The following is a 26,045-nucleotide window of genomic DNA, read 5'->3' as shown; positions in this document are numbered from 1 at the left end:
CATTGTTCAGCCCAAACACTGAGTGTGCATTAGAGGAAAAAAAACCCAAGCCAGAGCAATGTACTTTTGTTTTCCCTTTCCAACTTGAAACAACCGGAATGCTGCGCTTGGTAATGCTGAAGCTGGACTAAGGAAAATGAAGTAGCCACCTCTGTAGTGTGTGTGAGTGAAAACATGCCCTGGGTTAGAGCCCATTGTCGGGCGCACAGTACGAGCAGCAGCTGAGCTAGTATGTTTCATGACTGATAGCCAAAGGGCAGCTTTTGGGTCAACAATGCTACACTGATGTGTTGCTTTAAGCAGGCTTTCCATTTGTAAATCTGGCAATTTAGTGTCGAGGTACAACTTTAGGATCTGTAGTCTGCCACGCCTGTAATGCCAGTGCCTGCTGTAGTATTTCTCCATTCTCTTTTCTTCACAATGTTGCTGCACATTTTTCATTTTTAAAAGAAGGGGATGCAGAAAATGGTCAAACTCAGGACTTGATGCATTTATTCTACTTTCACATTTTATTCTAGCCGTTAATAATGACTTCTGAGCATCTGACTAAAAATAATTTGTGTTCTCAATTTCTTTCAGAACATACGGACATCACGAGAGAGGCAAGGACAGGTTGCGTTGCAGTAGTGTTTTGAAACTCACCAGTAGATGCTAACACCAAATTGTGGTTGTGTATGAACCACAACAGTCATTGAGAAACTTAGTCACGTTAAACCACCAGGCAACACGTTAACAAATGTGTTTGGTTGGGTTGATCTGTGGCTAGGAATGGTATTTGTTCTTTTCAAAGAAAAGAATCCCCCCCCCCAAAAAAAAGAAAGTGCACCACAGATATTTACACAAGTGTAAAAATCAAACAGCAGTTTTTGTCAGTTGTAATGCAAGTTGATTTTTTTTGTAAAGTTCTACAAAAACCCGTCTCATTCACAAGGTGGAGGAGCTTTTGGTTCAAAGACCCACTGAATAGTAACATCCTGCGACTATACAGCGACAGAGAAAACAGGCTTGCTCTGAACCCAGCCCACAGAAAACCAGTTTCCTATGCAAACGACAGTCAAAATACTTCAATCACAAAAAAAGCAAACTAGTCTTTTACAAAAATTGCATGACGGTTAGCAAACACTACACCACATCACTGAGGTGAAATTACAAAAAAATGCACTATATATATTGTCCATCTATACAAGTAGTAAATAAGAAATAGGTATATTTCTTCATCTCACACCAAAATATAAACTGAGCAGTGGTTCCACACAATTAATAAAATATGTTTAAATTCAAGATTTGTATACATTTCTTACAATTCTTACAATTGAAAGTGTAGATATGTCAGAAAAACTTTATTATATTTTTTTATAATAAAAAGACTATTTAAATATTTGGTGCTATTAATAAATTAAAAAGACTAATTCCATCATGGAAATTTTGAACTGTGGGAAAAAGAAACCACTGACCCCATTTTATGAAAAAGGGACAGAAACGGTCTGCCTGTACTGAAACACAAAGCAGTTTTTTTCTAGAGATAAATGCCTCAGCTTTTTTACACAAGTTCTTATTTTGGGTCAGCCAATAGAAAACTGGATAAATTAATGTAGTGAAAAGAACAGTGCAATTCATTACAAGTTCAATGTAATTTCAGAGTCACGCAGAGCACTGGAAATCAGAATACTCACTGTATGCAAATTGTATCTGAAATTACTGTGATATAATAGCATGACTGATTAAAAACAGCATGAGTGCTCAATATCTGTTCTTTACATTTCAGGAATCTTCATCAAATATAATTATATAAGCCTCTTGAATCATTGTGTTGGTTGTTTGGTCCAAGCAGTTACAGTGGGCTCAAGGACGGTGATGAAAATTAACTATGGCGAGACTGACCTCTGGTGGGCATCTTATGAATACATTTACTTCTGTTGTAAGACTTGAGGCTTTTTATACTAATCTGACTATTGGTTTTGCTTTTTCTGAATCTGAGCATGTTATGAACACAACAGGCATTACATTCATCCACATATACATATATAGATATATAGTTGCTTTAAACTCTGCTCACGAAAGCATGTTCACATGCCCTGATCTGCTTTGGTTTTCAACTTTCATTAATTGGGATGAGAAAGAACTTCTGTTCAGTCCTGATCCAGTGGGTCTAAACCAGCCCTCTCAAGATTAATATCATACAGCCTGTAGTTAGATGTTAATTCTTCTTACTTTTGAATAAGGGTTTTCTTTGGAGGTTCTGTCAAATACATGGAATTAAAAAGACTGTCTTTCATAAGCATTGGGTTTTAGGAGGAGTAACCTCCTTTATGATCTGCGTTGTGATATCTTTATGCATTGGAGTTGGAACTGATTTGAAGCTGCATTTTCTGCTTAGCTATATCTACAGCTTTGGAGGTGGAACTGATGTTAAGCTGCATTTCTTCTTAATTATATCTACAGCTATTTTTATATATATATACACAATTAAAATAAAAAAGAATTGAGGAGAAAACCTGTTATATCTGCAGGAAATAGTGCAAAAGCTTCACCCGATAAGGCACCTCGAAAATTACTGGTCTCCTTCCTATCAAGGAAACAAATAGGCACAGACAGATACTGTAGGTCTGCCGCTGTCACTGACAGAGCCTGACAGTGGGCAGGCTGGACTTGTGCTTGAATACGTCCCCACTGTGCTCAGCGCCTCTGGCTTGTCTCTTCAGTACGAGTGGGGATACCTGCTGAAGTAGCTCAAGCAGCATGGTCTGGTGTCACAGTTTCGTTTTTCAAACCTAAACACTCTAAACCTCTTACTCGTCAATGTTCTTTACTGTCAGTCAGAAAGGATGCAAGAGAAAAATGTTCCACCTTGCTCAAACTCGAAAAATAGTTTCATTTCATGTTGCACTCAGTGCGCCAGACTCTGAAGCGTGCAGTTCGTCTAGCTTGCTGGCGTGAAACACACCCACCACCAGCTCAGAGACCTCAGGTAGCAGAAGGTAATCGCATTTAAATAGAACCCAAAGAAATCCCACAGCAAAAGGTAGGAATCCAGCACTAAGAATAAAACAGAAGACCCTGCAGCTTTTTTCTTCTGACATGATGTTAAATGAAGTATGTCCAAAATACAATTACAATCACTTGAGGACTTTTTTCAGCACAGATGTGAGCGTTAGGGTACATTTCCAGGAGTTAATTTGCTTTGATAAATTTTAATCTGAATCATTCCTGAACCTTACCCTTGGTTTGAAACAATGAAGCATGGTGTAGTTTTACAAACCGTATAGAGAATCTGAGAATTATATAAAAAATTATTCGGGACGTCGTGGTTAATTATCCACTACCTGATAACATTTTGGAAGAAAAACAAATTCCGAATCGGAGGATTCTAGTTCAAGATGTCGCTGGTGTCGAGTGTTGCTTGAGTTTCTCAAAAGTAGTTATTTATATTTCTAATTCTTGTAGTGTGAAAAGTATTTGTCCAAACAAAGAAACAGCTTTTGTGTGTGAACGCATGCTATCCTAAAACCACGTTCTATGAAAAATTTAAAGGTTTTCTGATCTGTTTCCTAAAACGTCACTTGAATAGGTTCTGAATGTTCTGAATTCTTCGACAGTGCCCTTATCAGTACTGCACACGAACGTTAGAGCAACATTAGGGTCCATAGGTATATTTAGTACAGGAGCAGAAGAGGCATCTCACCACTTCAGCTAGTTGTTACATTAAACAGGTGCACATTTACATCTCAGTACTGGAAGCAAGAGTACATGCCTTAAAAAGGGAGGCTGAGAAAGTCTGTGTTGCTTAAAGGAATAGAACGTAAGAGCAGACTGCTCTGCTCTCAGACAGGCCATCTAGCTAGTTTTTTAATTAGAAGCTCATCGATCCCAGGATCCCATCCAGCTGTTTCCCAAAAGACCCAAGGCTCTAAAATAGCTTAACAGCTCCTAGCTCCACACTCCCACAGCTCTTAAAGACGTGAAGGGTAGTGAAGATGCGAAATCTCTACTCAATCCAGAACTGAATCTGGAATGCTTCTGTTCTTATTAACCTAAATGTGCTTTGGGGTACTTATAAAGTTCCCGGGAAAGCTGTTTTTAATCACCCAAAATTACCAACGCTACAGTACAATGAGAGACTAGAAATGTTCTGTTCTTAAAACAAAAACAGAGAGATTGAATTTTCTGTCAAAAGGCTGGGCTCAAGGGATTATACTGTATCTTCAGAAGTACCAGAGGACGGTCTTCTGCATTGGTAGAAGTTTTTTTTCCCCATCTTAGCTCTTACAAAAGCCTTTTTTTCCTCCATTCCTTCTCCATTCTACCCACTAACTCTTCATTACACAATTTTGTAATGTAATGGCGTGATAGCACTCCAACGCCCAGACATCGAATTAACTTCAGTTCTTTTTCGAACTAGTCATGATGTAATTGCTATGACGGGTATTCGCAGGCTTAAAAAAAACACTTTTTACCATTTACTTGAATTACATTTATGTGAATGTGATTCACAGGCTGCCTTCCAGGCTGAGGAACTGCACTTTAATTTGGCTTTTCCTTGTCATGTGTTTCTAGATGGGCTCTTCATTACTGTCAGAGAATACTGTATGTCATCAGCGAAGAAGGCAATACAGAAAATAACACACTGAAAAATACTTCATGTATTATTGTGCACTTAATTTTGTCTCTCATATGATATGCGGCAGATAACCCTGGAGGGCTTAAAATACCATTTCCACTGCTGAAGACTGCAAATTAACCAAGTACCAATACCTCTAAGCACCTGCTGCTTATATTCATCATACAGCATATTGAACATGATTGTCATATTCTCTCCTGGAAAACACCACGAAGACTACATGCTTTTATATCTTCCGGTCAAAGGCACTAGAAACTCACTCGCTCTCACCGAGCTGCTGCCAAGAGCCTCACCGACAGCCCGCCCCTGTTCAGCATCTTCTCCCTACCCGTCCACAGCAACGAGGAGCCGGAGGGACCCCTGGAAATTTCTACGGGCTCTGAGTGGGACATTTCCTGGGTTATCCACTAAAACGCAGGGTGGACAAAGCAGACGAGAGACAGGAGGGCAGTCCTAGTTCCAGATGAGACGGGGCTGTGCACCAGGAATCCTCACAGGGCCACTGTCCCGCCCCGTCACGGCCTGTAGATCTTAATCACGTCCTTAATGGTCCGCCGACAGATGGGGCAGCAGGAGTTGCTCTGCTTCTTCAGCTTCAGTCCGCAGTCGTTGCACAGGCACATGTGGCCGCAGGTGTAGATGACCGTGTCCACCTCCTGGTCAAAGCACACCGTGCACTCGGCGTTCTTGCTGGTGGGCGGCGCCACCTCTGGGGGGAACACTGGGGAGACCGGGGGGCTCAGGGGGGAGCTGGGGGCCGTCACTGGGGGAAGACAGGGAGACTGTGATTACTCATCGGGCGCACAGAAGCCACCAGGTCTGACTGCGGCGAGCTTCCTGGCTCTTCAGGACCTGGGCTTCCTTCTGGGGGATTTCAAGTTCACAATGAGCCTGTTCGACTGCCAGGCTGCTGGAGGAGGGATAGAATATTTATACAGATACACACACATGTGGAGTTATTCAAGTGTACACATCTGTAATCCAGAAAATGAGAAGGCAGCTTCAGTGAGGACTGGAAATGGTTCATGCTGAGTTTGCAAGATATTATCCCTCCATCCATTTTCTAGCTGCTTCATCCAATTCGGGATCATGGGGGTGCTGGAGCCTATCCCAGCAAGCATCAGGCACAAGGCAGGGTACACCCCGGATGGGACGCCAGTCCATCACGTGGCAGATACACACACACTCACAACTCACAATTTTCCCAGAAACCATTGGGGCACAGCAAGCGCTGGGAAGACAGGGAGGGCTGGGACACAAGGAGCACTGGGATACGGGGAGAGCTGGGAGGACAGGCAGACAGCACGGCTCACCTAGAGAGGACTCCGAGGCAGAGGAGGAGCGGTTGACACTGAAGGCCAGGTCGGAGTCGCTGTCGTCAGTGCTGCCCGCCGGGGAGTTGGAGAGGGAGGCAGGAGGGAGACTGGAGTGGAGCGTCCCTGCCGAGGAGAGAGACGCTCGGAGACGTCAGAGACCTCGCGCGTCACGGAACCAAAGAGTCTGCATTTGTCATGAGGAAACGAGTCTTATTCTCGGCTCGTGGAATGGTAAACGTACCGAACTGGAGTTTCCATGGATAATGATTATTTTAATTCACGTATTGAGCTTGTGTATTTGTGTGCATCTAGGCACGCCGTGGACAGAAAGACTATACAGTAGTCCGCCACTGTAAAACAAGTCACTGCAGAATTGTAACGATGCATTACTATAATCGGCACAAAAATGGGTCAAACAGCCTCCTCTCATTTGTATCCTTTTCCTATGATCTTTAGTTATTTTTACATTGACCAACAATAAGTATGAATGACAGAAAAGAAGCAGGCATATGTCATTAAAAATCACATGTTTCTTTAAATAGATGCCCCACAAAAGCCCAGCGTGTACTAGTGAACACTTACTGCATTATAGGGGATGTTAAAAAATAACACTGCAAGAAGTGCAGCTGGATGTTTACGAACATAAAATAAAAATGACAGATGTGCCTCATGGGAAAATTGTGCAAATAATGTGACCTGCTGGTATCTGCACTTTGTTTTTCAATTGGGAATATACAGTATCTTAAAGTTGTGTAGGCAGAGTTAGACGAAAGCCTGCAATTACACGAAAGGGGCTATAAAAGATCGAGAGCTGATGAATACTAGACCCTGATTTTTTTTTGATTGGCAGAAGAGAAGAGAAATATATACAGTATTAATTTCAAACGTACTGGCACCTCTTGTCTAAATTCAACGAACTCACAAAGAATCTTTACCACTGCTTGACATGTGACATAATGAGCTGCGCCCATTATGGCGCCACATTACTAACACGGGCTGTTGTTGCCTTGGGGAGAGTTGCCTCAGAAAAGAGTGACCACAATAATATTTGTTTATCTTTTTGCCGCATAGTGGAACTGAGTATCTCTAGTCTCAAGCAATGGTAGCTACAAGGGGATTTGATTTAAACTGCAATTTCTAAAAGGCACTGAGAAGGTCACTGTGATTACCCTGAGCTCAGCAGTGAAACGAGCACAGAGGGTCGCGAAAAGGTACGTAGGTTTAGGCTGGAAACAGGAGGCTACAGTTCTTGGTTCTCCCCTTCAGCCAGTACTGAAGGTGGGGAAGCTTCTAGCCTCTCCGTTTCAAAAGCAAAGCTGAAAAGCTTTTTTTTTTCCCACACGTTGCAGATTTCCGCACACTGATTTCTTTTTCTTTCTCTGTTGTAAAGGCTTAAACGACACATACGGGGCAGCAGTGCGGTTCAGAGAGGGGCCGGATGCCAGCGTGACTGGTTTGGTAACGGTTAGTGTACTGTTCTGACATGTCACACACCTGAAATAAACGGCACTCTCCACTGGCTTTGCTTCAAGTTCTATTTAAACCCCTACAAGGCCAGCTGCCGTTCAATTTGTCATGTTACTTAACAAAAAAACGACCGAGCTGTCTGCGGAGGTCATTGGCTAGCCCTGCCTCTGCAGAGGAAGGGCAGCGGAGAGCAGGGAGACATGCAAGACCATTCGCCGTTCCCCAGGGGACCAGACGGGCCCCCACCGTGGGCCCCTGTGACTAGTGCCCCTCCTCCGGCCAGTCCGCGCCGGGACGTCAAGCTGAGCCACCAAGGCGCCACCCGGAACAGCGCGAAGAACGGTTTGCCACTTCCGGCCAAGCCAGGTGAATATGTGTGAAACGGACCAACCGACGCACACACACACACACACACGGAAAGAGCCGATATCAAATCGTCTTTCGGTCTCTGCCGGATCTACGTACCAAGAATCCTGAGGTGGCTGACGGCTCCTTGGAGGCCGAAGAAAACCCACAGGACCTGGGACGAGTCCACGCAGAGAAGCCTCCCCCGGGACGCCCCGTTCAGGCCGTGGTGCACCTCCCCGCTGGGCAAGAGGGTAACGCTGAGGACGTCGCCCGGGCTGGGCATGGGCAAGCCCCGGTATACCACCCAGTACTCCTTCCTGTCCACCAGACACTCGGGGTCGGCGGGCAGCTCGCCGGCCCGCAGGGTCCCAGGGTTACAGGAGGTCATCCCGAACAGGAGCGCCCCGAAATAGGACTGTCCGTGGGGGCCCACTTCCACAAACAAGGTCTCCCCCACGTGGAGGGGCCGGTCGGTGAAGACCAGAGTCCGGGTGCTGTCCAGGACGTGGGCGCAGGCGGCGGCGCGGTCCGGCGAGAGGCCGACGTCGGACCCGCGCACCGGGTGGAAGCGCAGGTCGGAGTCCAGGGCCGCCCCGAGGCCCCGCAGCAGGCGGCCCGCGGCCGAGGACGAGGACAGGGCCGGGGGGGAGCAGCAGCAGGCGGGGGGCTGGCCGCAGTGGCCCAGCTGCAGGGTGGCGATCTTGGCGGCCGCCACCTGGTTGGTCTCCAGCTGGTTGTTGCTGTAGTTGGCAGAGTCGTGGCTGCTCTGCGGGAGGTAGCTGCTCAGCCGGGCTGTGCAGAGACGGCTCGCGCCCACGCTGTCTGCGACCGTGCTCTCTGAGGGGGACAAGCGCGAGAAAGCAGGGCGTTTCAGCCGCGTGCTTCATCTGCAGGAATGAGCGTCAGATGAAGCACGCTGCATCTGCATGGGGCGACAGGCGGAGATCAAGAAAGGCAGCAGATTGTGAGGCAGGTGGGCGACCTCACACTGTCAGACCTCACAGGGTATTTAGATGCTGTCAAATATGAACTATTCTAATGCCGTAATTCAAAGTCACAGATCTTTCTATGTGCTCAGTAATACACAAAAACAGCTGCATTTATTTTATTCCCTGGTCAAATTTGTTATCACATCCAAAGTGATCCATTACTGGACCCCAGTCCATAAACGTCTTGTAGGGACCTCTTGGAATGACCAATCCAATATTATGCACAGTTAAGAATTTGGACACTCAGATATTCCCCAAAGTTTAGCATGCTCGAAGAACTCTGACTGACTGCTGAGACTAAAATCCTGGTGGACTGATGATTTTTAATGAAGCCCACAGCTCAGTCCTCAACAGAGTCGAGTCCGAACAGTCCTTGAGACTGGCCGCTATCTCAAAGATCTACTGGTACAGGAGGCAGGCCGACGTTTATCTGGACTTTGTGGGTTCCAACTTCTACTCTGTGCTGGAAATGTTCATTTTAAGACGAAAGACAACTCATGACCGACTCAGCTCCTAACCACAACCTTGTTCGAACCTGTTTGGTTTTTTTTTACCACGATATTTCACACATTCCCAACACATGCAAATTCAAAACCTTTTCTCTGCTCCTCCCGCCTAATTACAGCGGAGGATTAGCAATGCTAGAAACATTTTGTTTTTGAACAAGGCGAATAAAAACATCCAATAGAGGGGCTGCCCTGGGTGGCTTTAGTCACTGGAAGCACTTTAGGGAGATGTTGTGATTTTACAGCAGTGCAGGAACAGTTAAAGATCTGCAGCCAACATTACCAAACATGGTCAGCACTCCTGACAGACGGAGGATAAACAGAACTGCAGAGACCCAGAATAGGGCCCCCTGTCTCTATTTCCCAAGTTGGAAAGTTATCAGTACAATTTGTGTGGCTAGTGCCACAGTGTCTTAATCCCTTGAGTGCCTATAGCTCTGATTTATGGCTCAGCGATACAGTCAGCAAGACAGCAAGCATATAACCTCTTTTACCTTCTGTGGAACCATAATCTGCTTCAGTGTCTAATCGGGGCTCCCTCTGAAACAGCACTGTAATAAAGTCACGCAGTGGTGGCCCTCACCAATCCATTCTGATGGATCTCAATGGGCTCAGAGGCTCAACTGCTTGAACAATTACTACCGCCCAACTTTAATACAAGTCACGGGTTATTCTATGTCGTCAGCGATATAGAAAAACGGCTGCATTCATTTTATTCCCTGGTTGAACTGGTAGACAATCTCAACAAAAAGAGATCCGGTACTGGACCCGATCCACAACCGTCTTGTGGGGACCTCTGGGAGCGACAAACCAATGTGATGCACAGGTAAGAACTGCAGCCCCGAAGCTGGGCGCCAGCGGAGGAGCAGCTCACCGAGCAGCGTGACCTCCTGGGTGATGCCGTAGACGTCGACGATGGCCCACAGGGGCTCCCCCACGCTGAGCCCGCAGTGGAAGAGGACGGCCTCGCCCTCGTTGACGCTGTAGAAGACGCGGCCGTGCCGGTCGGCCCAGAAGGCCAGCACGGTGTCCCTCAGCGCCAGGCGCTCGGGCAGGGCCTTGGCCCAGTAGCCCGGGCGGGTCACCAGGTCCGGGCAGGCGTACTTGGGGATGTCGGCGAGGCCCAGCTCGCCGGGGTCCGCGCTGGTGAAGCCGAAGCGCAGCGCGCCGCTCCAGCAGCTGTTGACCTCGGAGAGCCGCAGGCGCACCTTCTCGTAGAGCCGCACGGGCCGCTGGCTGAAGGTGATGCCGTTGCAGAAGCTGCTCTTGCGCGTGGCCCGGCGCAGCTGGGGGTCCAGGCGGATGTTCCGGCCCTTGGCGTGCGGGTGGAAGCGGGGCGCCTCGGTGCCCGGGCCGGGAGGGGGCGCCGAGGCCCGGCGCTCCGCCGTGCTGCTGGGCAGGGTGTAGTACGGCCTGCTGGCCACCGGGCGGGGCTGCAGGCTTGCGTCTGTCATGAAAAAAAACGGCAGCTCAGACCGTCACTGTACACAAGAAACCTCAGGTGTGAAATACATGGAAATTGACGGCCTTGTGAAAACTCTTCGTTTTCATTTTCTTTATTCGCTAGTTAATTCCACGTAGCTTTCTCTTGAACTGTATACGATCATCCTGCGCCCCACCTCACAATCCAACTCTGGTCTCGTCGACACGCTATGGGGGACAGGGCCTTCTCCTGTTATGCCCCAAAGCTCTGAAACTCTCTGCCCAAGAATATCAGAGAGTTGCCTTCCCTAAACTCCAAACCTTCTTCTTTAGAAGAGCCTTTACTGAACTGGTTCTGTTCTTTACCCCTCTGCTCCTGCTGTATTCAGTACCCCCATCTGCCGTCTCCTCTCACTGTGCATATCTGCTCACTCTCATTGTGCATATCTTGTGGATTTTGTTTTTACTGTCGCTGTTGTCATTCTGTAAAGCGCTTTGAAAAGCCACCTTTAAAGGCGCTGTATAAAATCTCTAGGCCTTATTTAATTGAATCCCAACGACCTGTGCTTTCTGTCACCTGACACAGCCCGGTGGCTCCTCAGAACGCAAGCTGGCACAAACAATAAACTGAAATAGTGCATTTTGGCAGCGGTGTGTTATAGGTAGGATCTCTTTAAAAAAAAAATCCTGTCTGATTATGCAAGATGGAACCTTCTAGAAACACCAATGCATTTCAAGATTCAAGAGTCGAGATTCAAGTTGTGCAATACCTTATTGCCAGCTCTGCTAAGCTGACAGGAATTTCCCTGAGTGCAACCCAATAAAAACAACAAAAACAACACATCTTACACTTACACTGACCACATTATTCAATCAGTCAGTCTAAGGCTCAAAGTTGAAAAAAATTCCATTCGATTCCATTTATATTTAAACTTTCTCCCATACGATGCCTGCATCCATGGCCATCTACATGCTGATCTGTGTGAAGGCCTCTAGGCAGGAGCTGTTTCAGAACTGAACAGGACTACAATGGAAACTTTGAAGCCTCCTCCCCGAGGGGAGAAGTTTTGTGTAAATGATCTTCTGTCAGGAGACCTCATGCACATATTTATTACAAATTGAAGATTTTATCTACTTGGCCTGTGGCTGTGACCTCTGGCCTATTTGTTAGATGTTTTTCTGAGATCCAGTGAGCGAGCACATTCTTCCTCCCCATGGCCCAAGTGAAGGAAGCATGTACAGTAGTAAACTCGGGTTTGAACGCTACGGGTTGCATATCTCTGCTCAAATTATTGCTTTGCCTGATAGATGTTCATGTCAGAATACATGGGAATGTCTGAAGATCAGCAGCAAGGTCCATTAGCTGCTGCTCGAGTGCCTGAGGAGACGGCAATCAGCCGTGATTGAGCTCTGACGATCAGACTTGTTATATATTTGTAAACTAGTTACATAAGCAGCAAACATTCCTTGAGGCTAAATACCCAGTAAATGGCAGGCACTGTTTCAACATAGTGTTTTAAATGCGGTGGGAGGCTGGAAATGACACACAAATCAGACAAATCTAAAATCAAATCTGAATTCAACAAACACTCCCCAATGGCCACAAAGAACTGCAATTTGATTTTGAAGTACAGCTTTCAGAGTAAAACGCAGCAAAACATACATATCATTTAAATTTCAAGATTTTCATGGCTAGGCTTAAAACTGATAACAGATGACATTTATGTTTTCTACAGCCGGGTGTATGATTGCAAGAGAGCACGCATTTTAAAATGAAATGACTCCTACAGAAAAGTGTAGTTCGCAGTGGGGAGCACTAGAGGTCGCCAGAGCACAGAAACAAAAAACTTCTGATTCAAAGCTTTCGCACCCTCCGGTACTTTGTGGAGCCAAATTAGCACATAGATGCGAGATGTGATTTGCTTGAATTACCAATAGTAAGTTTAACTTATTTACAAGGAACAGCGCACAGCTCTTATGCTGCATCAGAATGATCGAAAAAGCACATTTATATGCAAAGCACAAAGATATAAAAGATACATTTTATGATCAATGCAAAATTGGTAAAGTACCCAAAATAATGACATGATATATTTATAAATATACAAAAAAGGTTGTGTTACATTAGAAGTTGATTACTTATCAAGATCAATGTAATGATCAAGAGCCAATTATTACAAGATTAAATTTGAAAATTAGATGATTGTCTAATGCTAGATAGTATTTTATCCCAGATGCCAGAGGTTTTAATTGAAAGTGTTAATTTCAAATTCAGAGGCTCTATAGATCTAAGAACTAAGATCTGAGAATACAGAAACGATTTATTACAGAAACAGTCAGTGCTATAACACATTTCAAAGGAGGAGGACTAAGATTTGTTTATAATTCACGAAACCAGAAGGCATTTGCACAGTGGCGCAGTGGTTAGCATTGTGGCCCGCAGCACTGGGGTCCTAGGTTCGATTCCTGGGGTGCTGTCTGCGTGGAGTTTGCATGTTCTCCCCGTGTTTGTGTGGAGCTCCTTCTGGTGGTTTGGTTTCCTCCTGCAGTCAGAAGACATGCTAGTCGGTTAATAGGCTTCTGGGAAAACCGGTCAAGGTGTGAGTGTGAGTGCCCTGCACTGGACTGGCGTCCCTCCCAGGGTGTATCCTGCCTTGCACCCAATGCTTCCTGGGACAGGCTCCGTGCTACATGACCCTGAACTGGACATGTGCTTATTGAAACCGAAGTGATGTTTCTCAGTTCAGATGTGCACTCATGTGGGAAGAATTAAAGTGTTCTGCTAAAGCTGAGCCGCAGTGTATAGGAATGGGATCCCAATCACAACGCATGTATTACTATCCTTAAATAGTGTGGGGTTTTGAAGATCTTTTATACACCCGAAGAAAGACAAATCATTTAAACCAACTTTTTTGATTCCCCACGATTATGTGTGCATTTAATCATGAGGTTTTGTGGAACTGCACAGACAATGACTCAAACTGCCAGCCCTGAGTGGCATGCTTTTCCTATGAGCTGACTGCTCAGTGCTTGCGCAGTCCAGACATGACAAGTATAGTATTTATTTCCTTATTAAAAACTTTTTGAGGCTTGAAGTTCACTATTTCAACATCAGGGGGCACTGACACACTATAGATGCTTTTGACATATACATACTTATACATTTATATTCAAACCTAATCCAATAGTTAAAATGTTTATGCAAACACACCTTTACTTAATAAACATATTTTACAAGAGCCTACTTTACTTTTCCTGTGGGTTTAGGCACAGTCAGCTTTAGAAAACTATATAGCGTTACAGAATTCAAAATAAAATATTTGTTGGTCCGACTCTGTGGGCCTAGTGTTAATGTCTCATCTGAGGCAGTGTACTGTACATCCTACAACAGTCTCCCTGTCACAATACCGGAGGACTGGCTTGGAAATTGCAGTACAGATGGAAGAGCACCTCCTACTGGTCTGCCAACGCCATTTTTCCCTGGAGGCCTCCCATCCTGGTACTGACCAGGACTAACGTATGTATGAAACTGCTGCAGCTGAAAATCAACTTTACGTTTACATATAAGCGGAGAACAAGTAAATGATTTGAAATCACTGAAACAGCTTGAGTGGTGGCTGGCTTCTTTCTGTCCTTGGCCTGGTTTCCAATAGTTACTAGCTAGGAATTCAGTGCTTGCACTTTTTTTACATGGCTACAGAAAAAAAAAAAGTGTGAATCATCATCTGTGAAAAAGATCCGAAATGGGTGCATTCAGAAAGGACAGCTGCACTCACACACCTACGTGAAGCTTTAAATCTGAACTAAGCAACGATGACGTCGGTGGCGCCCTCGCCCAACTATTCCAGTGACACAGTGTGCGGCAACGCAGGAACTCCTCATTGCAGTACTAAATGTCACTCAATTTAACAAATGAAATGCTTTTACAATGATTTCAGACCACTCTGAACATACAGTAACGCTGGCTCCAATCAAACCAATGTTGTTCATGGGTGATTTCTGACACCCTCATTGCGCATTTCAGCTCTTAGGTAGATGACCTCAACAGAGCCCATCATCCCGGATGTCCGTGTGCGTCTTGCCTTTGTTTGCCTGTCTGTCTCAATTCAAGGAAAAAAATGATACAACTGCACTTGGCAGTGTGATGAAATCATTCCCTTCAATGCCCGTTTGGAAATACCCCCCCTACAGACAAGCATGAATAATACCTGTAAACGGGCAGAACTGACTGTGACCCTGAGTATTATCATGAGTGTTGGGAACTCTGTTAACCCTAAATTATTCGGGAACTTTGTTTGGGTGTGCTGGGGCAAAAAGAGCTACTGTATGGGCGTTGGCAGCAACTGAAGGATTTGACCAACAGACCTGCAGATCGATTCGGTCCCGGGTGTCTGTTCACTGAAAGAAACAAATCTAAGCGCTCATGAGGAAAAGCAGTGTACAAGGTGTCCCTGACAGTATAGGTGTCACGCCCTCTGCAGCCAGAGGGCGCTCCTTCTCTGTCCTGTCCCTAGTTTCCGGTCTGCTGTCCTTCCTGTCCCTCTCTTTCCCTTGGGCTATATATTTCCGGGTCTTGCACTCTGTCCTCGCTCAGCATTGACGTTCGGATGTCCTGAGACCCGCCTGGCACCAGGGCGCCCCACGTCCGCTCCCTGAGGGCATAGGTTTCTATATGGCATTCCTGAACTCTTTGCACTTATGAGCCCGGGCCTTTTTCCCGTCTCGCCGCTACGCATTTGGGTCTTTTTCTGCTCTCCTGCTCCCCACGGTTAGTCCCTTTGGACGTCCGTGACAATGGGTCCCTTTTATCTTGTGAGCAATGCTAGCATTCACCCACTATGCACTGTGAGGCAGGGATCACCTCTCTCATTTTCTCAATTCTCTGGAATGAATATCACCCCTCTCATCAAAGCGGAGGGTTCTTTATGTCTGTAGTCTGTCAGGCAAAAGTAATAAGTAGCAAAATACAGTTCAAATGTTTGTTTCATAAACAAGCACAGGCACTGTTGAAAGCTGCTTCCATGACCAACTTAGGAAAACCAAATGCGACAGATACTGCAGCCTTGACTGTGAGCCAGACTCGGAATGATGAGGTCTCCTTATCTCCAACAATCTTGTTTTAGTGACAATGACAGGACCAAAGAGAAATTATTTGACAAATTAGGGTCAGATAAAGATTCCTTAGTCCTCTTTACAGCCGTTCACAAATGGGTGTTAGTGAATTTAGCATGTAACCATAAGAAAGGTCACAAACAACAGGAGGATTTCCAGCCATTCGAGCCAAAATTAAGATCTAAGGATCTCATCAAGAAGCCAGGGTACTGGGTTCAACCACACGGCTGGGCAGCTTGCTCCTGGCTCCAATAACCCTTAGTTTAAAGACCTGCTCCCTTTTAAGCTTTCAATGTGCTTCCACATAGTCTGCACTGGAGTCCTCTGGCTCCTGTTTGACTCTTCATTCTGAGAAGGTTCACTGTGGTGCCTTTGTTGATGCCCTGACTTGGGCCAGTTCCCCTCTTAATCCTCTGTTCAAGACTGAAAGGTTTCAGCTCCTTCAGCAGAAAACTCCAACATTCCTTGTTGCTCTTCTCTGGATGGATTCCACAGAAGCAATATCCTGTCTAAACTTGGATGACTGCAAATGATACTTCAATATTCTAAATGAGGCCATGCTAGTTAAAATTAATACAAGAGATCCTTTGATTTTAATTCTTTTAACTATATATTCTAACATTTTGCCATTTTGCTTTCTTGAATTGTCTAAAAGATGTAAATGATGTGTAAACATAAACACCTAAGTCTTTTCATTAACAGCCTCTTCCCAGTTTGTGTTTTTACTTTTTTTTACGTTCTCGCAACACACTGCGCTTATCTACTGTTTTGATTAAACATCAAAATCCTTGATTCGGAGGTATTTCAGAAAATCTGGAAATATAATGATGGGTCCTGCATATCCTGAGAGAGGGGATATTTTTGGAGCTAGCAATGAAAAAGAAACATTGGTCCACCCATTTTCTAACTGCTTCTTCCATTAGAGGGTCACATAGGAGCCAGATCCTATCCTGGCAAGAAATATGCGCAATACACCCTGGATAAGACAAGTCCATCACAGGACTCACACCAGGGCCAGTTTTCCTGGAGCCAAGTCATCTGCAAATATGTCTTTGGACTGTCAGAAGAGACTCATGCAAACACAAAGGAGAACATTCAAACTCCACACAGACAGCACCACAGGTCCAGAATTCAAAACATGGCCCTAGCACTGCAATTAAGAGATACTAACCACTGTGCAACTGTGCCACCCTAAAAGAGGAACATTCTTTTTTTGAGTTCGTGGGAAAATATTTCTAGACTGTTTGAAACACTGTGTTGTGAGAATGGGGTTTAAGATAAAAAACAATCATTTTTAATAAGCAGATGAGAGTGATCGATCTGATATCAATTAGCTATAAAAGAAACTGTAATATGTTGCTAATATTCTTCAGAAACAATCAGTAACACCCAGATAGAAATTTCACAGCCAAATATCAGGGGTTTAGACCCAAAGTTCCTAATTTCTTAGAGCTGCCCGTTTCATGTAGGGTGTATAAGGGGGAACCTCCATATTAATACCAGGTCAAAATGTTCTGATTAATAGTACGATAATTATAATAATTCTCTCTGATGCACTCCTATAAGGACAACCACCATAAGAAAGGTGATAAAATGTTCTCATGGAGAAGCACATGATCTCAGGTAGGATCATCATTTGTGACTGACTGCCCCCAGACATGCACACATGAGTTTCTGTTCATAAGAAATAATAATCATTTGGGTTCATCTTACAATTTCTTCTAAATTTAATGTCCATTAAAAAGACAGAAAGTTATAACGGGGAGTCATAATCTTGGGGTGAAATATTTCCTTATCTTGGGAGCCGGGAGCCCTGGATGTTCTCAGCGTCCCAGACCCCGGAAGAGGACCTCCTCTCTTAGACAAAGACTGGAGGAAAATCTCTTCTAGACTGTACTGTGTGAAAAAAACATAACTGCCTTGAACGCCAATGAATCCAGGCTCACTCACCACAAAACTTGATATGAGTGTCCAGAATCTGAATTTATCCTTTTTACGCCACTAGCTATAATTACACTAGTTCAGTAAAGCCTCTTTCATAGGATTTCATAGGATGTATTCATTTCTAAGCTGCTACAATGCCCCAGCCCCAATTAATGCATCACTGCAGAGTGAAAACATCCCACCTCCACCTGAAGGGCTTTGCTGTCACCCCGATTTCACTGGAGCAGGGCAGGAAGAGTGCTCTCGATTTCAGTACGGGACAAAGCATTTTTTCAGAACTTTATTGACCTGCAAGCTCGCTGGCAGGGATGGTGAAGGGCACTGGCACAATTTCCATTTTTCCCCCCCTAACCCTGAATTTGTTTGCAGATATGCTCGAGTTAGGATGGCATCAACAGAGTGCTGGCTGAGTGGTTTTAATCTGGGAGACAAAAAAAAAACAACAAATCAGACAGTAATACATCAGCTCCCACAGGACCTCAGATTTTCCAGCCATGCACTCAGAAGCTGTATACAGATTTCCTTTCCCACAGTGACTACTGTAGATCCCCCTGATGAACAGCAGCCTGTGTCCGCAAGAGACTTAGCCTGTAACCTTCCATTTACAGTCCAAGCTCACTTTCCCACATAGGCCTTAACCTTTTCCCGTTCTCCCATCCTCTCCTCCCTCTTCCCAGCTCCCCAGAACAGCTCCTGCAGATCCTTGGAGAGTACTGCAGTCTAAATATTGTTCAATAAACATCCATAAAAAGACACATTTGCACAGCGCAGAGAGTGACTTAGCCCCAAAGAAATGAAACGACATCCGTAAGTCCCGGCCATCTGTTGTAACCTCTCTCATAAACCGCTCCCAAGATCTGCTCGCGCCACAGTTCACCGATCTCCCAGCGCGATCTCTACTGCTGCCCTCATCTCTCACTCCTTGGATGGCATTTGTGTCTTACCATCATGCACCATTTTTTTCTGTTCCGTGAGGCCTGCTGGTGGCCGCAGAAAAGAATATTCCGATTGCACAATTAAAAAAAAATCTGTATGGGGAATCCTAAGAGGAATGCTGTACAGCCTGCTATAGAGTTGGAACTTCCATCAAAAAACCCATGTCTTTCATCAAGGAGAAAATTGTTGAGCAAGTTCCTCAAAAATGTTTTCACATGTTATGGTATGCTTCCTGTATGCCTGCAAGAGTAATGTTTAAAGGCATAAGACACACTAAAATAACCAATTTCCTTTCCTTATGACACTGTCACATGCTCTCATTCACTACCGAAGGTTAACAATGATTATCATGTTTCTTTCATTATCCATTTTGTTCCAGCTCAACGCCTTTTCGCAAAAAACGACAATATTTAAAAATCTCCTATAAAAGAATACAGTAAACAGTATGATCGCCACAAGGCACACACATGTGACAATCCTCATGTGTCAATAAAAGTAGACAGTTGGAAGTGTGGAAGTAAAGAGTGTGGAAGTAAAACGCGGCATCCAGAGAAAACCACACACTCATGGAGAGCACATGCAAACTCTACACAGAAAGAGCCTCAGTCCAAAACTGAACGCCACACCCAAGAACTGTGAGGCCAAAGTGCTAAACCCAAAGAGGCTCTTTAAATAACGCTACACAAACCCGAGGCTATTTACTTGGACCAATTGCAAAAACAAGCTACAGCTTAGCTAAAGTTAAACTTGAATAATTAAGCCAAGCCAAAACAGGGAACTGCCACTGTTAATCTATTAAATTAAAACAAACACTGGAAGGCTTTGCTGACCTTGAGTTTACCACTAGTTTAGACTGGTAAAAGAAAATGTTTGAGCTGACGTGTATGTACCAGAGGAAATGTGCTTTGTCTACAACCGGAGTGGGCAGTTCAGGTCTTTGAGAATTGTTCAGCATTGCGGGTCTTTATTCCAGCTCAGTTCTTCATGACCTAAATCAGCTCATTACTGATTTCATTTCACGAGTTTGACAACTCCTTCCAGCACCTCAGGTGTCAGTGCTTTGCACAGACCCAGGACTCCGGAGGTTACATATGGCTCTTCAGGACTAGCAGTAGTGACTCCACATACCTGGAGTGGCAGCTGTTCATGTTTCATTTAACATTGATCACTTACTACACTAATCTCTCAACACTCAGCACTCGGAAAGGGGTAAAAGCAAGAGAAAGTCTAGGTGTGTTTAGGGATTCCCCTGAAGTCCAAATCTATGAAGAAGTTCAGTGCTGCAAACAGACCAAACAGACCAATCCTTCAGCTGGGCTTTCCAGTCATGAGCACCTGTGTGGTACCGCTAAGCTAAACCCCCAAACGTATTTCCATATCTCTCAGCTCAGACAAATGCTTTTTTTACTCAGCAAAACTGTCCTGAGCTCCGTTGGGATGATTTTTATGGCAACAGGCCAAATACGATTTTCTAAGTGGAGAAGAATTTTATTAGAAAGCTGAGTTCATAACCATTAGAGACTGTGGCAAGAAGTTTTTTTCCACTCTGATAAAGACCAGATGTACATAATAACACCTGCCCCCTTCAAAACCTCTGCCATAAAAACCATTAATGTTGTTTTATTTATATCAGATGTGAACTTTGATTTCAAAACGTGGGATTTCTTCAAAACCCTCTAGACCAGAATTCAGGAAACCGGGAGACGATGATTTTGCTCTGTCAGGTCAGCTTGAGAGAGTGAGATCCATAGAAATCCAGAGCCATTTCCGTCTGGAGTATAGTTACTGTTCCCAGTGTCCTAGGGACATTTATTCAGCTCCCCACGCAATTTTAAAAAGTAGCTTCTATCCCTAAGGGGTTTTGATATCCAGTAGTTAGCACACTGCCAGGATAACCCAGCAGACTTGCTCTTCACTAAAAGATGAATTACTTTAACCTGCAGTCCCCCAAGATTGTGTTTCTTACCTTAAATTATTAGCACCACCACACCAGAGAATTACATCTGTAAGGCACGGTCCTGCACGACCCTTGAGATCTAGTGTCTTTCAGCTTGGTTACCAGTTAAAATGTTTCCATTTCTATGCAGTTTCAAACTGCGTGAATCGCTCACAGAAAACACAAGCACACAAAATACACGCACATTATCACGTCTTACAAACCAGTCTGCTAATGAGAGAACAAGGGAAATAACCGAGATGCTGGACATCTGCAGCGTAGCTCCTTTGCAGTAATGCATATGTATCAGTTTAATTTGCCGACCATAGGAGGTAAACAGAGATCTAGATAGAGAGAAAGGATGAAACGATACACATTTCTACAATGCTTCGAAAGCCTTCACATTAATTGTGGCTCAGCTGATGATAGTAACAAATCAGCTGACAACAGAAATAGGGAGCTGGGACCCAAAATATCCCACACTTAAGCCTCTTAAAAAAACATACAGCACACTGGGCTGCCCTTCCCAAGGCTAACTGATCCCTGCACAGAGGAAGTTCCCTTCTTCAGATATACTAAAGATAGCGCACTGCCTCCCTCACACGCTGACTTTGTGAGCGTATCGGTTTCCACAGACAGTGGGGCCAGCACCAGGACAGTACAGCCTGCGCAGGAAATTAAGCTCCAGACATAGGAGAGTGCAGGAAAAATATCTGGACACAGAAAGCAGGGCATCTCCTATTTACCCACTCTGACGGGCCTTCCGGTTGAAATGAATGATGTCCTTCTGAAATAGCCTGCTAATAAACACTGTGACACCTTGCCAAGCACAACGGCCAGCATACTCAAACACATCCTTATCTAGGTTTTATGCAGGACCTGAGCCAGACAGCGATGCAGAAAACCTGGTCAATTCTGCTGCTTACAGACGTGCTCAGTCTTAAAAAGCATAGCTCTCTATAGGAAAGAATGCTTTTGGTATTAACATGGCTTCACTTAAGGGCAGAAAGAGAATTTGGTTTGTTTTTATTTCCACTCAAGGCACGTGCAGAAGGCCCACACTGTGCAAACTAGTCAGAGTACAGTACGTAAAAGGCGTTACAAGCATCTGCGTCCTTTTACACAGGGTGTGATAACACTGAATCCGAGTAAAAGCCCTCACTCAGGGGCACCGCTGCAGGGCCCTGACTAGGATTCTAACCCATCAAATATTTAGGTACAAGTCCAGCATCGTAACAACCGGTCCACACTACTCCCCCCTTAGGGCTTCATCCCACAAAGATCTGTGTGCACTTGTATGCGTCTGCATGGTTGGGGAAGGGCTGCTTTATTAAAGGGGCTTGGTCTTGTCCCGATTAAGAGATTACTAGTCTTGGGGAGTGAAGGACAGGCAGCAACAGAAACACTGGCTTTTGAATCCAGAAACCCGGCTGCCTGGAGACCCCAGTGGAATCAAATTATGGAAAACAAAAACAAGAAGGGATTCTCCAGACTGCCTCAAGTCTTTCAGAAACACCCCCCCCCCCCCCCCTTGTTGTGCTAATGCAAACAACATAATGCACAGCACATTCAGCAATTAAAAAGAGAAATAATAGGATGCTAATGATGGCTAGTTCTGCTCTTCTTCTCAATAAGATCCCCGATAGCCTGCAGCAGGATCACAGCTCTTTGCAAAAACCATGGGCTCTGCTGATGTTGTTCCACCTGTGAACCATGGAAAGGCTTCCCCTGATCCAAATATAGCTCAGCCTGCTCTAGAGCTGCATCACACAAGCAGGCAGTGATCTCAATACATCTCTCCAGTGCCTGGCTGTAGCCAAATGAGAGAACGTATTCCCAGCACAGGAGGCTCAGAAAGCGTGTCTTTGTTATTCTACTAACTGGTCTAACACACACTGAACAAGATCCTTCAATTCTAAAGCTTTCGATGCACAAGAGACCCCCCAAAAAAACCCAACTCACCCCCAAAACTGCCATCCATTTTCCAATGGCCCAAATCAAGTCCAGACATGAGACTTTAAAAAACCACAACACACTACGTATAGATGTAGGTCTCTAGGATACAAAGCTGGTGTTCCACGATTTTGTCATGTGTTTCCTCCTGGCACAAGTCGCTGATACCTCTGTTTTTTTCCCTAAACCTTGGGGAATAAGCGAGACATATCCTGACTGACAGCCTTCCAAGTCATCGAGCCGACCCCCGAATTAATACAACATGCAATGACATCACATGCTTTAGAGCAAAGGGCTTTACTGAAGTCAACAGATCAAAGAAGTGGTCCTCTTTCATGTTCTACTGCTCTTCACAGCACATTTCTATGTGTATGGTTAATGACATTCCTGCATTTGAAGTTGCTTTTCCTCATGAAAACATGCTTGTTTGCTCTAGGCATCGTCTTTGCTTGTAAACGTCTTTCTACCATTAAACTGCATTACAGCACAGTGTTGTTCCTCAAGTGCAACCATATATTAAAGTTAAACCTTTATGACTTTTCCACTGCAACTGTGGATGACAGTTCGAGTTAGTGTCTGGCCTTCTTTTATAGCTGAGATGATAAAAAAGACAGCATACTTCTGTTAATACAGTAGAGAAATGGCCATCATACTATATGTATTGCTCATCGACAACAGTGTCATTTGTTATTGTAAATAATAATAATGTTAAAAATAGGGTTTTGACATGTATACCATTTCAGACCTAGACAGGTATTGAAGAATGCGACTGAGAAATAAGAGGAGGGAAGGGAATGAGTGAATGCATGCAAACATGGGGAGGACATGCAGACTCCACACAGACAGGCACCCAGGACCCGCGCTGATCACAGGACACCGGCCACAGGCCAGAAGGATACATGATCACTCCACCATACTGTTGCCGTGAATGATTTAGGCTTCAGTGTATGAGGCTAAAAGATATGTTGATGAAAGAAAATACTCAGGACTGCAAGGCATAATCATAAAAGAGTTAGTCTATTAAGATAAGATCACTTTATTGGCCAGATACAATTTCTTGCATGAGGAATTTGTCTTTTCACAGACCCTAGCCTGCTCTCCATGAGACACACAGACAGGGAGAGAAGCTGGGGGGTCAGAGCGCAGGGTCAGCCTTTTATAGGGCACCCCTGGGGCAGTCAGGGTTAAGGGCCTTGTTCAGGGGCCCAACAGAGTAGGATTCCAAAGACAGCCACGGGATTTGAACCGGCAACCTTCCAGCCACAGGCTGAGATCCTGAGCCACAGAGCCACCGCTCCGCCCTGCATTTGCATCCAGTGTTTGGGAACAGCATTCTCCAGGTCCCCTGCCAGCACTGCTGATTCACTGAAACAGAGCGCGTAGCTAATTCAAAATCACTCATGAACTGCAGGCAATGAGAGGATTACTTGTTTCCTTGCTGCATTATTAATTGAAGGTATAGAAAAAGGGGGTGATTTGATCATCAAATCTAGTTACTAACTGCTGACACCAGTGTTAATTCCCTGAAGATATCAGTATGCCAGAACAGATCTGCTCTTTGTACTACAACTCTAGCTCAAATGAACTGAACTCGCAGGTCAGAATATTTATAATATTTCCCCCCCCTAATTTCTCTTTTACTAATGGAGCTTAACATGTTGCTATCAGGAATCAAAGATATTAAAGCAGCTTTTTTATTAATATGACTTTTTTTGCACTCCTTTTTCTATCCCTCAATAACTTCACTATCATTCTAAAGATAAAAGTTCCATATCCCCTCTCCGGATTAACACCTGACATTTATGACACAACGTCAGGCGGATTTATTTTTCAAATTAAACTCGACTTTTCCAACAAGAGCAAAAAGAGTATAGTTATGTGTGTCCTTTTCTCACCTCAGCCCTCGGATCCTGTTTACTGCCTTACCACTGACTGAAAGACCAATTTACAAAGCTCCCATCACGGATAAGAACTTATTGCCCTGTGTAACACTCAGGCAAAATCAAACCTCTTTCAAAACAGATATTCAGGCAGGCCAAACATATGTCAGTTGGAGATCCAAAGCAAACCAGAGCAAAGTGTCATTTACCGATAAATATTCAGATCTGTCAGATCTCCAGACGGTGCTTTGCAAACACAAAATTCAAAGAATGGGCACTTATAATAAATAGCACCTAGAACCCTGCACACACAATAAGCACTTGAAACACAGAAGACACTGACACAGTGAGGAAAGGGCCCTCAAGGTACTGACTAATAAAAGTACAATACTCCATCAAAGCAAACAGGAAAAAAGGCTCCACATGGTTAGGAACATGGCTTCGAAGAGATGAGAATCTCTTCCAGAAGTATTTACTGTAATCTCTGCCCAGGGTCAGGGTCAATGACTAAATGAATGTCTTTGTCTCAGCATTAGAAGAACCCAGCTCAGAAGAAGAAAGAAGTGCTTCTTCCATTTGAACTTTTACACAGTACTCTCCTGCTTATCACTGAGGACATGACAGTCAACTTGAACACTGCTAGCTTACAGATCTTGCAGGCCACGACTACTGGAGACACAGCCTGTCGTACGCAAACACCTTTATCTAAGTAAAATTTCCTCGCCTTTTGATTTGGCAGCACACTAATTCCTGCCAATTACAAGCAGTGGGTAGGAATTTAAAAGTAAGGCCAAGTGCAGGTGGTGAGACAAACAGCTGAGCCTGTGGGCTTTGAGAATACAGCCTGTGTTCTGCAGACTCTAGGTCTATGCTAACCAGCTAGTTCAAAGTTTACCCAAGTTGCAGGCACTGGAAATGTTCACGTGTGAATGTTTGGCCAGAAAACAAAATACGTCTGAACAAAGCATATGTAGAGACTTGAACAACAGAGACCTATGGAAAGGACAACTCAACCATTCATGGCCAATTCCTCTTCCTTCAGTTTTAGAAACTCCCAGCCCTATGTGCTGAAGATTACCTTCAGCATGATTCTGCAATTGGTAGGCAATACAATTAACATATAAAAGCATGTTTTTTCTTAATTCTACTGAGCTGCTTGCAGGAAAACAAAATTTCCTGCCTGAGGCAGAAGACTTGTAAAAAGAGAGGCTTTTATCAGCACACAAATTGCCTTTTTTATCCAAGCTCAGAAGGCTGGATGAAAAATGAACAGAGAACACTAATGTAATAATACATCGCAAATTACTTTGCTTCTGACTCTGAATGACATCAAGAAGAGAACTCGGATGGTAATTTGCACCTTGTAAAACCCTTCGCTACTTCATAATCTTGAAGTTTTCCACATTAATCCAAATACTTTTATGTCCAAGATCCATGTCTTTGTCTGAAAGCATTAAAAAATTACCGAAACTGACAGGGTATCTTAAACAGCTAATCCTTCTAGAAATCATTAAACAAGCATACCTAGATAAGGTGAAGTGGATATTAACATTGGAAACAAATTCTATAAGACAATCTTTGGGACTGAATGTCCTTTATTTATGCATACAGATTAGCC

General features: G+C 44.4%; 1 protein-coding gene across 2 annotated transcripts in view; it reads right to left on the bottom strand.

The window, feature by feature from the left end:
• Positions 1–469: 469 nt before the first annotated feature.
• The window catches only part of neurl1b (neuralized E3 ubiquitin protein ligase 1B), an 88,201-nt gene continuing 62,625 nt past the window's right edge, over positions 470–26,045 (bottom strand). For both annotated transcript variants that reach the window (XM_015349920.2, XM_015349921.2), the window contains exons 2-5: positions 10,119–10,691; positions 7,867–8,586; positions 5,932–6,057; positions 470–5,381 (exon numbers count right to left, since the gene is read on the bottom strand). In XM_015349920.2, coding sequence (XP_015205406.1) covers positions 5,134–5,381; positions 5,932–6,057; positions 7,867–8,586; positions 10,119–10,691 — 1,667 coding nt within the window. In that variant the 3' untranslated portion in view covers positions 470–5,133. The remainder of the gene's footprint in view (positions 5,382–5,931; positions 6,058–7,866; positions 8,587–10,118; positions 10,692–26,045) is intronic.

Source organism: Lepisosteus oculatus, chromosome 11, assembly GCF_040954835.1.
Source record: "Lepisosteus oculatus isolate fLepOcu1 chromosome 11, fLepOcu1.hap2, whole genome shotgun sequence".
NCBI lineage: Eukaryota > Metazoa > Chordata > Actinopteri > Semionotiformes > Lepisosteidae > Lepisosteus > Lepisosteus oculatus.
The sequence above is the reverse complement of the archived record's forward strand: the minus strand, read 5'-3'. Positions and strand labels throughout refer to the sequence as shown.